A 15,255-nucleotide genomic window follows, 5' to 3' on the forward strand; every position below is an offset into this window, starting at 1 on the left:
GAAAGTTAATCCCTGGTGCAAATTGGACAGGCTGGTATTTCCAAATGGAGCTAAGGGAGCTGGTGTCCAACTTTCAGTGGGAGTCACTTGGGAAATTCCAGCCTTAATTTGCACAATGCTTGGGTTTGCAAATGGGGGCTGCCTCCAATTTGCACCAGGGAGCCTGTCTGTGCAAATTCACTATTGTGCAAAATGGACTCAGCCCTTATGAAAAATCAGCCCTTGGTCGAATTAGGTGGGACCATCCAGCTCCTGTTGTAATTCTCTGTTATCACAGTGTCTGAGCAGCTGTTGTATACTCGGTCCTGGTGTGCTGATCCACCACGGATATTTACCTAGGATTCTTTGTCTGGGGAACACCCAGCAGATGTTTTTTCAAGGTAGAGTTTATTATATAAGAAACCAGAGTGGTTCCTGTCCCTGGGGGCTGGGATGCCAGAGGTGCCACACAGCACTTAGTTTAATTCAGTATTGAATAAAATATTGTGAAGGCTGCTGTGGGTTATAAAGCTAATGGAAGGCTGGGAGCAAGCCCTGCTTTCCCATCGACCACTCCGCTAACCTTTCACCACCAGGAAAGACCTTTTCCAGCCTCTAGAATCTATAAACAGAGGCATTTGGGGGCTCCCTTTGATTTCTATTGATCCCTATTGGACTAATGCAGGGGTTCTCACAACAAAATTTTTGGTGGCCTCAGAGGGCGGCCATCAACTCTTGCTAGTGGCCACTTTGACAAATTTTCCTAAAACTACTTAATTAACTTTACGACAAACAAATAAATATACACATATACATGTCCAAATCAGTGTAATTAATTTATGTAGGATTTTTTTTTTGCAGACTCAATAATAAAAATAATGTAGTAATATTTTGGTACCCTCCACCATTACATGATAATTTGGCCCTCCACCCATTGCCTCTAGCCCCTGCTGCCTCCCCACTGCCCCACGGGTTTTCCATCGTCCCCTGGGCCCTGCTCCTCCCCCGCCCCTCCCTCAGCTCCCTTTCATGGCCTTGCACCTCAGGCTCACCCCACTTCTTGCATCTTGACCATGGCATCCCATAAGGCTGGCCCTGCTCAAGCCCTGCTGCCCAGGGCTGAAACCCAGAGCCGGAGCCCCATGGGTGGAGCCAGGTGGGAGTGGGGGAGGTCGAAGCCTGCCTCCTAAGCCCCTGGGTGCTGCAGGGAGGGGCTGCTGCTTTGCCCCCTGGCCCTCCCCATCTCTGTCCAGGAGGCTATGGTGGCCTCAGGAAAAACCCCAGGTGGCCCCGGTGGTTGGTATTGAGAAACACTGGGGGCTGTTGGGGTTGAATCACAGAGGAGAAAGTGATAGTCGGCTGGGAAAAATAAACAGGGACTGTCCCTGCTGAGCACAGCCAATTGGGAATGAATGGACCAGCCATGAGAGTCACAGCCAGTGCGAGCCCTGGCCATTATACAAGGTATTCAACTGCTAATCCTTAAAGCACAGAAATGCAGTCACTATGTCATGTTGTCTGGACCTGATCCAAAACCCACTGAATTCAACAGAAAACGTCCCATTGATTTCAATGGGCTTTGGGTCAGGCCTTATAAAAATAAAAATGACCAGTGGGTGGGCCATGCCATATCAGCTAATGACCAGGCTGTCTCTTGGGCCCGCAACTCCTTCATCTGTTTACCAAGGGGCCCAGCCATGCTCTCTCAGTCATTATTGCTTAAATATTGCCTCCTGATAATAGTATTAACAGCACCTTGGCTACTATTGGGACGAGCAATGTGTAAAATAGATAGAGTGAATGAATATCTATGGTGAGAGAGAGTAGGTACATACAGTCACAGAGACAGAAAGACAGCTAGATAGATGGGCATGTATAGTATTGGATGGATGGACGGATGGACACAGTACGAGTCATAAAGTATCTGTCAGGAGGATTTCTGCCCCATCCTTTGGCCAATTGGGTTGGAAATGTGCCTGACATAGGGCTCAAAGGTTTTCCACATGCATCTGAGTTCTCACTTGTAACGGGGGCTGGGGTGGGGGGTGGCAGGAGTCCAGCTACGATTGCCTGGCTCTTGGGTGACCAGCAGGGGACATTTCAGGCTGGGAGGTGGCCAGGAGATGCTGTCAAGAGGTCCCCTGGGAGCAATGTGAAAGAAAGCACTGGCCACAGGCAACTGCAGATCCCTGAACCTTCTCTCTCAGTTGGGGACAAAATGGAGAAGGGGTTCAAGGGAAAGCATGGTGTGCTGGAACTGGAGGGGCTATGTGTTGCCAGGGTGGAGAGTCAGGGATTAGTGGGAAGGAAATTCTGGGATTAAGGAGAGGAAATATTATGAGATTAGGGGAGGGGATGTGTGTGCCAGGACTGAGAGAGGAACTGTGGGATCAGGAAGGGGCTATTTTGGGATGAAAGGGAGCGGATGCTCAGGGAGGAGAGAGTATTATCAGGTTTGTAACACTCCCATTAGGTTGTGCATTCATACACTCACACAGACATACACACACACACTCCATCCCTGGGGCTGGCACGTTCCATAGCACAGAGCTCATGGTTCAGAACAAAGGACGGCAGAAGTGTCACAGTGCGTTTATTTTCGGAAGCATTTTGGTAGAGCTTGTACACCTCGGTTATAAGTTGTATGCAGAGAGCATCCTGCTCTGGGGGGCTGAGGAGAGGGGCAGTGTGGCCGAGAGGGAAGCTACAGGCAGCTGATGAGAGAACAGCATGTGGAGCTCCCCCAGCTCCAGCCCCTACACAGCAGGGTCAGCCGTCCCTGTCACCACTCCCCAGCAGATGGCGAAAGAACCTCAGGGCTGCTCCTCTCTCCAGCTGGAGAGCGAGGGGAACAGGAGGAACAGTGCTGATGGGGTCACTGCACACTGACAGCAGGCTCCCCTGAGCCTGCTCCTGCTCCCAGTGGAGTCTGCAGGAGCTGTGCCACTCGCTCCAATGGGAGGAGGATCAGGGCCTGTGGGAGCTGCAGGGGAAGGCGGGTTTGAGACTGGGTCACTGCTGCTCAGGAGTAAATTGGTTAGGACAGGCGAGATGCCCTTATGCCTGAAGAGCTCAGGCTCATTCTCTGTTAGGGATAGGGGAACCCTCCTGAAGCCCTCACTTGCTGATCAGCCTTTCCCTTCTTTCTAGGTATCCCTACTGCAAAAGTAACAACCTGTCCTCCACCCGTAACAACCTGCAGGGTTTGAACCTGGAGCTATCAGTGCTAAAGGGATAATTCCTGCAGTGAGCAGCAATAGTAGGCTTTTATCTCCTGTGTGAAACCACACCCACAGGCAGGAGGCGGCGACACATAGCCCATCCTCAGCTCTTCCACGCTTTGCATGACCAAACTGCTGGGGGAAAGGAGGGATAAGTAGGGATAGAGGCCCAGATCCTCAAAGGTTTTTAGGTGCCTACCACCTATTGATTTCAATGGGAATTAGGCACCTAAAGACTTTTGAGGACATGAGTCATAGAAACAAACGGCTAGAGATGGGGCTAGTCTGTGGATCGGCAATATGGATGAATAAACAGAGAGACGTAATGGGAAACAGATGCCTTCGCCTGGTTAGCCTCCCAGGAAATGAAGCACCAAAACCAACTACCAAAGTTCCTTTTCCCTGGTTCCGACCCACCAGAAAGCCCCCTGCCTTTGAGGTCTGCAGTTGCAAGAGGCCCAGAGACCCCAGAGGAGAGGGGGTTTGGAGCAGAACTTTCTGATGTTCCCCATATCTAGGCACCCTATGAGGAAGTGAGGAGGGGCAGGGTCTTATTTCCCCAATACACAAGCAGGATATCAGCAAACCGGGCACAGGGAACCAGTCCCCACTCCCTCTCTGATGATCAAAGGAAATAAGCACAGTATGAAGGGAGAGCTCCTCGCTGCACATCTTGTAGATGTGCAGGCTTTTCCCACATCTGGGAAATGATCGCCGGCTGAGCTGCTCTGTGCCTCCTACCAATGCCTGGGACATATAGAATCACAGAGCAAACTGGGACCTTTGCTCCAATCCCCGGTGATGCACTAGAGACAAAGGGGACATCGAGACACTACGGGTCTGATTCTTGTGGACACAACAGCCCCTTCGCGCCAACCTGGCCTCCACATGGGAGTCGATTAGTTACATGCTCTTTGGGCATGTGGTGTAAAGGGGCTCAGAGGTGAATGAGAATCAGCTTGGGGGCTGGAATTCTATCTCCCTGAGTAGAATACAGGGGACAATTGCTCCTATCACTGACACCGACGCGACTCCACCCTTTCAGTGGGGAACATACTAGTGAGACCGAGAGATGATTTGGGCCCTGTGGCCATTGGTTGATGTCATCTATAAACATCAAAGGCCAGGCAGAGCCAGCACTGGGATCACGCCAGGAGCTGGGTGGGCTGAAACCTGGTAGTTCAGGAAACCCTGGCTTCCTTCTCTTGTATGGGACGTGTGACTCCCTGGAGGAGTCTCTCCTGTCACTCCCTGTCGCTGTGGCTGTCAGCAATTCTGTTTAACTTGAGCCATGTACGCACATGGCAAGCAAAAGCAGGCTAGAAATCCACACACTAGACAAACCAGAACAGGCATATTTCCCTTTAGCTGCCCATCCAGCCTGCCCTGAAAGATGCACTGGTGCTTACGCAGCAGGATTGTGCACTGGAGCAGATGCACTACATTTCTGCTCGGGGATTGTGCACCGGTGCATATGCACGGGGATGGTGTACTGGGCACGTGCACTAGAGCTGTGCACTTGCGCATGCTCTCTGACCCTCTCCACTGGCCCTGGATTTGTGCACGGGGATTGATGCGCCCAAGGCACATGGGCTCATGCACTAGACTTGATAGCTAGCATGCTGATAGCTCTTCCTGTCTGCGGATCACAAAGGAGGCCGAGCAACAGTATCTCCCTTTTACAGAAGGGGAAACTGAGGCATGGCAATTTACCCAAGGTCACACAGCAGCTCAGTGGAAAAGCCAAGCCTGGACTCCTGAGCCCCAGTCCCTTACACTAACCACTGGACAATGTTGCCCCCTGCAGCTTGACAGAGAGACGATGCCTGGAGGGAAGCAAAGCAGGTCACTGCAGTAAAGTGGGGGAGATACAAAGGGTGCCTCTATACTTCCATTAGCTCCCAGTGGGCCTTGGAAGGCAGCTCACTGAGGAAGCTGGGACAATCTGGGCTGATGTTGCCACTGGGCACACTTCCAAAGAGCCCTCTTGCAGGGCGGATGCAGGAGACAAAGGGGGTCAGGTGGTCTCAGGAGTGGTGCAGCCGCCCAGAGCAGCGTCTCTACAGTCTGAACATGGGTGATGGCTACAGGAAGTGCGGCAGAGGCTGCAGGAAGAGTTTGGGAGAAGTCACGACAAGGGACTTTCTTCTTCCAGGCCCGATCCCCAGCGCTGTGTATGGGGACAGGAGCATGTGTGCAGAGGGAACTGCAGGGAGGGTTCGGGGTGACAGATACAGGGATGCATGCGTGTGTCGGTGGGTGGGAGAGGCAGCGTGATGTGGTGCACCGCCGATGCACCGAATCTGGGTTCGCCCATAAGAATGTGCACACGGGAGTAGCTGTGTGTGCGTGGAAAGTGCAGTAGTGAGAGTGGATGTGTACAGGCATGGATCTGAGGGTGTACATGGATGGGGGCGTCCATAAACGGCAGTATATGGGCATGGATATAAGACTCGATGCAGGGAGATGGATGTGAGGGTAAGGGGTGCAGGAACATGTGTTTGTTCCTAATGGGGTGCACAGGGATTGCATGGACATAGAAAGAGTGAGTGTAGATGCACATGGTGTGGCTAGAAGACTGGGAAGGAGTGTACTTGGGGGTGTTGGAGTGTGCGCACGCTGAAGGCAGATGGGCAGGGATGCAATGTGTACGAGATGCTGGAGGGCATGTGGGTATGAGTTTATCTATGGAGGGATGACTGTGGTGAGGATACACTCATGAATATGAGTGTCTGGATGGAATGTGTGCTGGGTATGCATGTACTCATGGGTCTGTGTGAGTATGTATGTGTTCTGGACCTGTCCCTGGATATGGCTGTGGGGCAGCACATGGGCACAGACAGGAAGCCTTAGCCTGAGGAGATGCAGGGCACTGGAGTCCCCTGCTCCAGGGGTGTTGCAAGTGGAAGAACATTTTCTCTGCACAGTGTCTAGGCGTGAGGCAGGGAGCTGGGCAGGCGGCAGGGGCATCCCCTACAAGCTGAGGTCCACCACAACGTGCCTGTAGACCAGCGTGCTGCTCTTGAAGCTGGGGGCCAGCAGGACATCCATGTCCTCCAAGGGGACGTAGTGGAAGGCCCGGGGGGCTTGGATGGAGAGTTCCTGGAACTTGACAAACTTCTGCTTCTCCTCGTCCCAGAGGTAAACGTGGGTGAAGGAGAAGTCGCTGCCCAGCACCATGTACTGGCGCTGGGACACCAGGAAGGGCTGCATGACCATGGAGCCCCGTGAGGGCAGGGTCTGCAGCTCGGTGAAGCGCTGCCCCTCCCACTTGACCACCTTGGAGTCCCCGATGTAGCGGCTGAGGCACAGGTAATTGTCTTTCTTAAACTTGAAGTGCTTGACCAGCTGCACGTCCATCACCTCGGCCACCTCCCCCTGCTGCACAAACTGCTTCTGGGCGCGGCTCCATTGGTAGATGACAGGGGCTTGGGAGCTGCTGGAGATGATGAGCCAGGGCTTGCCTTCGTTCTCCACGTATTCCACGTCGGTGTCACGGTGCCAGGGGTGCAGGGCCTGGTGGGAGTAGAAGCCATTCTGGTTCCAGTGGTAGAGGCTGGTGGAGCCGGCCTTGGAGCTGTCGGCGATGACGAAGTACCAGTCGCCGTCAATCTGGAAGGCCTCGATGTCATTGGGCTTGCGGATCTTCCTGCTATCCATGTCCTGGATCTTGATGAACTTGTCCACGTTGGTGTCCCACCGGTAGATGTAGGAGCCGCCGAAGAGTTGCGCCACCACCACGTAGAGCTGCGACTGAGCCACGATGGGCTTGCAGTACACGGCCGAATGAGCTGCCAGGGGGCAAGAGTCAGAGTCAGCAGGGCAGGCCCTCGGCCCCCTGCTCCAGCGCACACTGTGCCTGCATCAGACATGGTCTGCACCCAGAGCCCATTCTGGGCGGCCACAGAGATCCAGCCCAGATTCTCGTCCTCCCAGGCGATGCACCCAGAGCCCATGCCAGGTGGGCAGAGAAATCCAGTTCCAGCTCTTCATACCCAAAGTGAATTAGGCTGAGGGTTCCCTCTCCCTGTCAGGACTGAAGATATTTTTCACCTGTGTCCCTCACAGGCACATGTGCTCGCTGGAATGCGGGGAGAGGAGAAGAACCCGGACTGGATTTCGGTGCCCACCTGGAAGGATGACGTCCAGCTCTGGAGCAGCTTCCAGTAGCTAGTGGAGGAGAGTGTCCCAGGTGAGCAGCGTTAGCATACCTGCTTGCATACACACATACCCCATACCTCTGCCCGCACCTGCATAGTCATGGAAAATCCATACCCTCCCTTAGACTGAGCTTCCCAGGGAGGTGGTGGAATCACCGTCACTGGAGGAATTTAAGAACAGGTTGGACAAACACCTGTCAGGGATGATCTAGGTTTACTTGGTCCTGCCTCAGTGCAAGGAGATGAATTAGATGTCCTGTTGAGGTCCCTTCCAGTCCTACACTTCTCTGATTCTATAACCACTCACATATACACCCACAGTGCACTTTCACATGTACACACAAACACTTGGAGACTCTCCCATATACGCATGCATGCACCCTGCTGCTGGCCTTCAATCTGAAGGGGGATCCAGGTTGCTTTGCTGTGACGGCGAGGATGCAGCTCCTGCAATCCGCACTCCCTGCCTCTGCCAAAGGGAGTGGGAAGAAGCCAGGTGTTTCTGACCGTAAGCTCTGCACAGTAAACCCCTAGGGTAACTCACAGCTTCCCAGGAACCCGCCCTGAACCGCACCAGGGAGGCTAATGTGCCCTCTTACTAGCCCGCTGCCATGTGCCTCTTCATGGCTCAGGCAATGAGTGACTGATTGCAAGTGACCCTAAACCTCTGATAACAGGATCTTGCTGTTTCTCCTAGTGCTCACTATAATGGGACTTGTTGTCTCCCACCTCTGGCCCCACTCCTCCAGGGAAGTACATGGCCATGACAGAATGTCTGTCTGCATGGCTGGTCCTTACCAGGGATGCGGTCAAAGTCCCTTAGCTTGCGCTCCACATAGTCCCACTTGAGGATGGTGCAGCTGCTGGCACTGGGCTGGGCCAGTGCTACGTAGAGGTCGCTGCTGTAGACAAAGGGCTCAGCTGACACCGACTGGAATGGCAGGACCTGGTGCACCACAAAGTCTGGGAGGGAAGGTGCAATAGGTGAAGATGTGGCAGCAGTGGAGACCCCCGTCACACCACACAGCCCACTGCTCCCTGGCCATGGCAGCATGACCAACGGCTTTGCTTTTCAACCATGCCCACGGAAAGTGGCCCCATATCCACTCTCCCTTGCCTCCAGCCGTGCCTAGTGAAGCAGTGAGAGCAGCAGCCACTCCTACCTGTCGTGATGCAGTCAAAGTCCTTGAGGGCCAGGTCCCGAATCTTCTGTCCCTGGAAGCGGACAGGGCTGCTGCAGAAGGTGGCAGGCACCGTGGCATTGGTCCTCTCCACCCATTCCACCAGCCACTTGATTTTGCAGTCGCAGATCAAAGCGTTGCCCCGGAGGTCCCTGAGGGTGGTGGAGGGTTTACAGTGGAGCACTGGTCACATGAGCAATGGAACCCCACTACCGCCCCTCCATCACCCCCCAGCTACAGACAAGGCTGGGAACCCCAAAGCATGTGTTTACAGTCTGGGCCTGGACAAGGAAATGGTTCCAGCTCTGGGGAAGCTAGTCTCAACCCTGGTGTGTGGGTGGGAAGCACATTTAGTCCCTTGTGCCTTGTTAAAGAGACCCATCCCTCTGTTCTCCCACCTGTGCTCTGAGCCCATAGAGCCCAAAGGTGCGTGTGGATATTGACGCCCTCCAGCCCCAAAGAGAAGGCTAGGGAGCTGGGCGCTGGATCTGCAGGCCAGGAGGGGTGAGGTGAAGGCACTGGGGTAGGCAGGAGAATGGGGAGGCAGGTTGGGCTGCTGCGAGGACCTTGGCCCACCCAGGATCAAGGTTCCTGGGCTCTGATATCCTGCTCGTTGGCTCTACACAGCATGGGACAGCGTCTCCCTCAATAACAGGCCCCAAGTGGTGGCAGGAGGCCTGGGCTGGGCCTTACAGATCACTGAGGATGTCCAGGGATGTGAAGATATCTCTGGGCAGCGTCTGCAGATTGTTGTTAGCCAAAGATCTGAGAGAGAGAGAGAGAGAGAGAGAGAGAGAGAGACTTATTGCCAGGAAAAATGGCACCTCCTTCTGAACGGACCCTGGGCAGAAGCTCTGGCCTGGAAGCCACCACTGTGTCCATAGTGGCAACTCCCTACCCCACGGCTCTGGCATTTTTTGATAGGTGGAGATACCACCCAAAAAGTCAGAGAGACAGGGCTGCCGGCTCATTGCGAAACTCACAAATAGATGGTCCTGTTGTACTACTCTGTCAGGCACGCCATCCCCACAGGCACGTGTCCGGCATGCCAAGCGGATCATACCCACAAGCTCTGTGGCACACATTATACCCACAGCATGTGTGAGGTGCGCTGTACTCACAAGTGCCTGTGCGGTGTGGCATGCCCATGGGAATGCCATATCCACAGGCGCGTGCTAGGTGCACTCTACCCATAGGCTCATGCCAAGTGTGCCATGTCCACTGGGTCATACTCACAGGTGTGCCAGGGACTTCAGCCCTCGGAAGGTGAATTTCGACAGAGAGCGGATGTCATTGTTCTCAATGAACCTGCGGTGACAAACGGGGACACAGGTCATGCCCTCTGCTCCCTGAGAGGTGGTGCTGCCAAGCAGCCCCAGGGACTGAGCTCCCCTCTCTCCTGGGGTGGCCATTTCAGATGGGAGGGGAGCATCCACCCCCCCCAACCCTAATCAGAGGTGGTACCTTCCCTGCAACCCCCCTCCAAGACCTTCTCCTCCCAATTCCCACCATCGCCTCCCCCCAGCCGACCCCAGTGCGAAGGAGAGGCGCACGTACAGGTACTGCAGGTGGGAGAGGCCGGTGAAGGCATCGTCCCCAATCAGCATAAACTTGTTGGAGTTCAGTAATCTGCAAAGAGAAAGGCGAGACATCAGCTCCGGGGGCCGCCATCTCCAGCACAGCTGGGCTGCACTCGGGGTGCTCGGCTGAGAATGCCACAGACTGGAACCCCTCCCCTCTGCTGCGGGTGCACCGAGAAGGCAGAGGTCTGGACGCAGGCTGTGAGTTCAAATGCTACCTGCTGCAGCTCAGCTGTGGTCAGGGGTTAACCTCCGATGCCGCGGGGGAGGCCTTCCCATTGCACGGGGCTGGAGTGCCTCCGTGTAGGATGATGGGGGAGCAGAGTCCTCCCTCGTGCCTGTGGTTTGTCCCAGAGAGAGGGGATAGCGGGGAAGTCTTCTCTGCCCATCTGTACCTCCCATGACCTCACCATTCAGCCACCTAGATCAGGCATGCCCAGCTTTGGGGGAGATCAAACATTACAGCTCCAAGGCCGCCCCAGAGAGACTCTGCCGAGCCTTTACCAGCCCATGCTGCCACACAGGGCATGGGAAGGCCTGTGTCCCCATCCTTGGGGACTGCCCTGGCAATAACAAGCCCCCATCCCAATGAGAGACCCAGAGACGTACAGGAACTGTAGGAGGGGGATGTGAGCGAAGGCTGCTGCTTTGATTTCAGTAAAGGCCGCGTTCACCATGGTCCTGCGGAGAAGGAAAGGAGGAGAGAAAAGCTCAGGACCATTCCAGGAGGATGGGGTGTTTAGCACTCAGAAAAGTGACAGCAGCATAGTGTGGGTTGGAGCTAGGCAGACAGCAGTATGCAGAGCCCATCGGGACTATTCAGGGAAATTTGTTTTTTGTGGGGAAATGTCCGTTCACAGAAACCAAAGCTGCCCGCAGGGAAGGACGGTTGGTTTCTACGAGTTTCCCCGTTTCTGAACAAATTTGAAAACACATTTTAAATTGCCAAGGCCTCGGCTTTTTGACATTTTCCAAATGAAAAAGAAAAAAAGGTTTGTTTTTCAGGTCAAAATGAATTTGTTTCAAAATTTTAGTGCATGGTAAAAGAAACGTTTTTTTAAAAAGGTCGAAATTGAAACGATGCATTTCCCTAGACGCAATTTGAAATTTTCTACCGATCTTTGGTTTGCAAACATTTTCAAGATTTCAACTTTTGGTCCTGATTCAGGATGGGGAAAATGTAGAAATCTTGAAAATCCTCGCAGGTGAGGACAAGCATTTCCTGCCCAGTTCAACTGGTATGTGCTGCGTAAGCATCTCTGCGTCTCGTGTTGCTCTGCCAATGCCCCTCAGTGCTGGCCCACAGCCGCCCTGCTCTCCCACCCGGGGCCTGCTACAGCTCTGCCAACACTCCTCAGTGCTGATCTGCAGTCTCCTGTTATCCTAGTCCTAGCTTGGCATTCTCCAGTTACTGCTCTTGAATCCAGGCACGGCCTTTCCAGGGGGAGGTTTATATCTGCCCTTTGCTCTCCAGATGGAGGAGGTATATTTAAAGAGCTCTCTCTCTCTTTTGCTGTAATTACAGCCTGAAGGTCCAGGGAGCCTTGGGACCCCTTAGCCAGTCGATAGGGCCATGCTTCGGCAAAGGGAGCCTGCCTGCCTCCTGCTGCAGAGAGCTGGTCTGCCTGGGACAGGTCCATCAAGTGCAGTCTGATTGGAAATAAACCAACGGAGGCAGGGGCAGAATTGCTAATACAATGCAGGACCCGCAGCATGGAGCAGGTGCTCCTTATTTGCATCATCCCATTCTCCCACTCCCCAGCACCCTGGCAAGGACGATGGACTGCAGCAGAGCCAGCGTGTGCAGGAAGGAAGAGTGCTCCTGCAGACAATTAAAGAATGAAGTCAGCAGGCCTCCCACCCTGGGCTCTAGGGTTTGAGGGGGTCAAGCCAAGGACAAGGGACCTAGGATGGGCAGAAATGGGGTATACTTCAGGGCTTCAGACAATCTCTATTAGAGACCAGGATGGGAGTTATCCAGGGGGTGGGAGGCAGATTATCTCCCATCTGCTATTGCGCTGGTGCTGGCCGCTCTCAGAGACAGGATACTGGGCTAGATGGCCCTCGGGTCTGATCCATTCTGGCAGCTCCTGTGTTCCTATGGAATTTCTCAGGCCCCACCAGGGACATAGCCAGGGGAAGCATGCAGTACACACACACAGCAGACAAAAAGGGGACTCTCTCTCACATGCACACGCTCTAAAATCAGACACATACACACACACACGCACGCAAACGACACACAGCAGATGCACACCCCAGAGAAAAAATGCAGGGGCACCAGACACACACACACATATCAAGCACACGTGCACACTTTCCCCACACACCATGGCAATCTACAAAGGGTCAGTTCCAGTATGTCACTGCGGAGATACAGCCGTGACAGGCGCATGAGATTAGATCAAACCATTCCTTTTCCTTCCCTGCTCTCACCCCAGCCAGGTCAGGAGGAACCCGCAGGCAGAGTCAGGAGCTTTTCGAGGTCAATGAGAGGTGGCATGGTGCCACGCCAAAGGGGGCAGTCAGGACTTATTGTAGGTCTGGATCAGCTGTGACAAACAGTGGAAAGGAAAGGGCTGCCTATTTCTGGGCTGAGGAGCTACCCAGGAGGTGGCAACACACTAGGGTGACCAGAAACCAAATGTGAAAAATCAGGACGGGGGTGGGGGGTAAGAGGAGCCTATATAAGAAAAAGACCCCAAAATCAGGACTGTCCCTATAAAATCAGGACACCTGGTCACCCTACAACACACGGATGGATGAAAGAGTGTTCATGTACCGCTCTCCCCACACACACACACACACACACTTACTGCACTTGCACCAACATGCACTACTCTTCATACACCTAGCTTTCATTCTCACACACACACACTTCCATACACAAACATGCTCATTTATAAACATAATGCATTTGCACAACACACCCTTCCCCCACATGATCAACAACATGCTCACGCAAGCTTACACTGAAGCACACCCAGACACATAACATGATCAGAAAGAAAAATACATCCAAGAGGTATAGACACCCAGCATGGTCATGCAGACATGCATATGTTTACATGCACACATACATGATTTTCTCATACAAATAAGCAGCTACAGCATACATACATGATAACCTGCATGCCCACAGAGGGTTATTATACCCCATGGATTCACACACACACCATCTCTCTCGGTGTTAGCGAACCCACAACAACCCCATTCCGATGTAAACCCAAGGAATATGCTGCCTTCTGGGAACCCTCCAATAGCAACAAGGGCCCTCAGCCTTTTAGTCTAAAGCTCAATCAACCCCAGGGTTCCCCACCTCCATCTCCCTCAACCCCAACCCCAATGCTTCCAGACATTCCCCCAGCCCACCTACCTCCCCCACCATATCCCTATCCCTCATCCCAGTGATCACTCCCTCCTGCTCTGCTGATACTCACAGGGAAATGACCTCCGTGGGCAGGTTCCTGGGGACAGCTTTGGAGTCAATGCAGAAGGCAGTGTCCCTGGTGCAGGAGCAGCTCTGGGGACACGGGGGCAGCTTGGGGGCTCGCTTGGAGCCTGCAGGCAGCCAGAGGTAGGCCAGGCTGATCAGGAGGAAGGCAAGGACTTGCCCCCTCCGCATCACTTTCCCTAGCTGCAGCTCAGCCATCTCCCTGGCCTGTCCTCCGTCCCCTCCAAAAGAATCCCCCCGTAGACTGTTGCTTCAGCTCTGCTATGTAATCCTCCCTCCTCTCCTGGCTTTGCTCTCAAGCCCAGGAGCTGCAGTGAAGAGCTGAAGCAATCCTGGGAGTGAGGATGCCACAGTCCATCATGCTTCTCTGCAGAGCACCACACTCAACTGCTGGGGTGGGGGAAGCAGGAGTGCTTTGCTGCTGAATGATTCGTCAAAGTGATAGCACGGCTGGGGTTGTCTGTGGTGCATGGGGAGTGTGGGAGTGTGCCACGTGCAATAGCATGTGTGCATGTGCATACTGCATGCACTAGTGTGTTTGCAGATGTGAGTGTGTGTATGTACCGCATGTAACAGTGTGTATGTGTGTCTCTCTCTCCAGATATGACTTCCGCATGTGTGTTTGTGTGTCTCTCTGCGTGTGCATGTGAATGTGAAAATACATTTGCAAGAATGTAACTGTGAATGTTTGTAGTGTGCATGCAAATGCGGTGTGTATACAAATATCTGACTGTGTGTGTACTTTGTATGTGCAGGGCTGTGCACGATGGAGCATGTATGGGTTGTGAACGGCTCTGACCAGGCTCTTATGTGCCTGAGAGTTTGTGTGTGCTTTTGTGACTTCATGAGCCTGTGTGCGCCTGGGTTGTGTATGTTCTATGTGTGCTTGTGTGTTTGTTTATGTGTGTGTATGAAAATGGGTGCACATGCAGGCATGAGTGTGTGAATATGTACATGTGGGTCAGTGTACTTGGGTGGGTGAACAGGTGTGCACATGGAAGTGTGTGCACCTGAGTGCTCTTGTGTGTATCCCGAGACCATGGTTAGTTGAAGCACAGACTCTTCCATTGGCTTCTGGCCCTTGCTGACCCACCCTCCCCATCACACTCATTCCCGCCAGCTCACAAAGACCTTCACCTGCAGCAGGACCCTCCTACCTGAAACAGGGGCCTCAGCTTTGTCCTCCCTGCCTGCTCATTTCCTTCCGATCTCTCTGCCCTGTGCCCCTAAGTTTGCAGCATTCTACCGATGTCACCGATTCCCTCCCCCATCAACTCCTGCCACCCCCCCCATACACTCCCCAACCCCCTCCCGTCTGACATGTCCTTGCTGAGCTCTCTTAGATAATTTATGAATGACTTGTGAGGCACAAGCCAACCAGTGGCTACCGTTCCAGGCACAGCCTTCTCCTGGCTAACAATGAGAGGGGATGGCTCTATAGAGGGCATTCTTACTCTCCGCAGCTGGGCCTGAGGCCAGGACACTGACAACAAACAAACAAGGGTCCCGGGGCCCAGTGGAGGCAGGGCAAGGGGAGAAGTGATTGTCAAGTCATGGTGTTGTCACTGAGCTCCCACGGGGCAGGAGAGGGGAGACGGCAAAGGGAGGGACATGGCCAGAAGCTATGGAGTGAGGGGATGGGTGGATCTGGGGCAGGACACATTATGGCAGCCCAGCTCC

The 15,255-nt window shown here is 53.7% G+C and overlaps 1 protein-coding gene across 1 annotated transcript; it reads right to left on the minus strand.

Moving 5' to 3' along the window:
- Positions 1 to 6,173: 6,173 nt before the first annotated feature.
- Positions 6,174 to 13,773, minus strand: LGI3 (leucine rich repeat LGI family member 3). The gene is made up of 8 exons (XM_077805801.1): positions 13,562 to 13,773; positions 10,731 to 10,802; positions 10,099 to 10,170; positions 9,778 to 9,849; positions 9,235 to 9,306; positions 8,524 to 8,693; positions 8,159 to 8,323; positions 6,174 to 6,991 (listed from the first exon to the last, which is right to left on the minus strand). The coding sequence occupies exons 1-8, from the start codon at positions 13,771 to 13,773 to the stop codon at positions 6,174 to 6,176; spliced, it is 1,653 nt and encodes a 550-aa protein (XP_077661927.1).
- Positions 13,774 to 15,255: the final 1,482 nt, after the last annotated feature.

This window comes from Eretmochelys imbricata, chromosome 26, assembly GCF_965152235.1.
Source record: "Eretmochelys imbricata isolate rEreImb1 chromosome 26, rEreImb1.hap1, whole genome shotgun sequence".
NCBI lineage: Eukaryota > Metazoa > Chordata > Testudines > Cheloniidae > Eretmochelys > Eretmochelys imbricata.

Coding starts and splice junctions, on each gene's coding strand:
- LGI3 (XM_077805801.1), bottom strand. CDS start 13,773: ATGGCTGAGCTGCAGCTAGGGAAAGTGATGCGGAGGGGGCAAGTCCTT. Junction 10,171..10,730: donor ATCCCCCTCCTACAGTTCCT/GTACGTCTCTGG, acceptor TTCTCTTTGCAG/ATTACTGAACTCCAACAAGT. Junction 8,694..9,234: donor CTGGACATCCTCAGTGATCT/GTAAGGCCCAGC, acceptor CACCACCCTCAG/GGACCTCCGGGGCAACGCTT.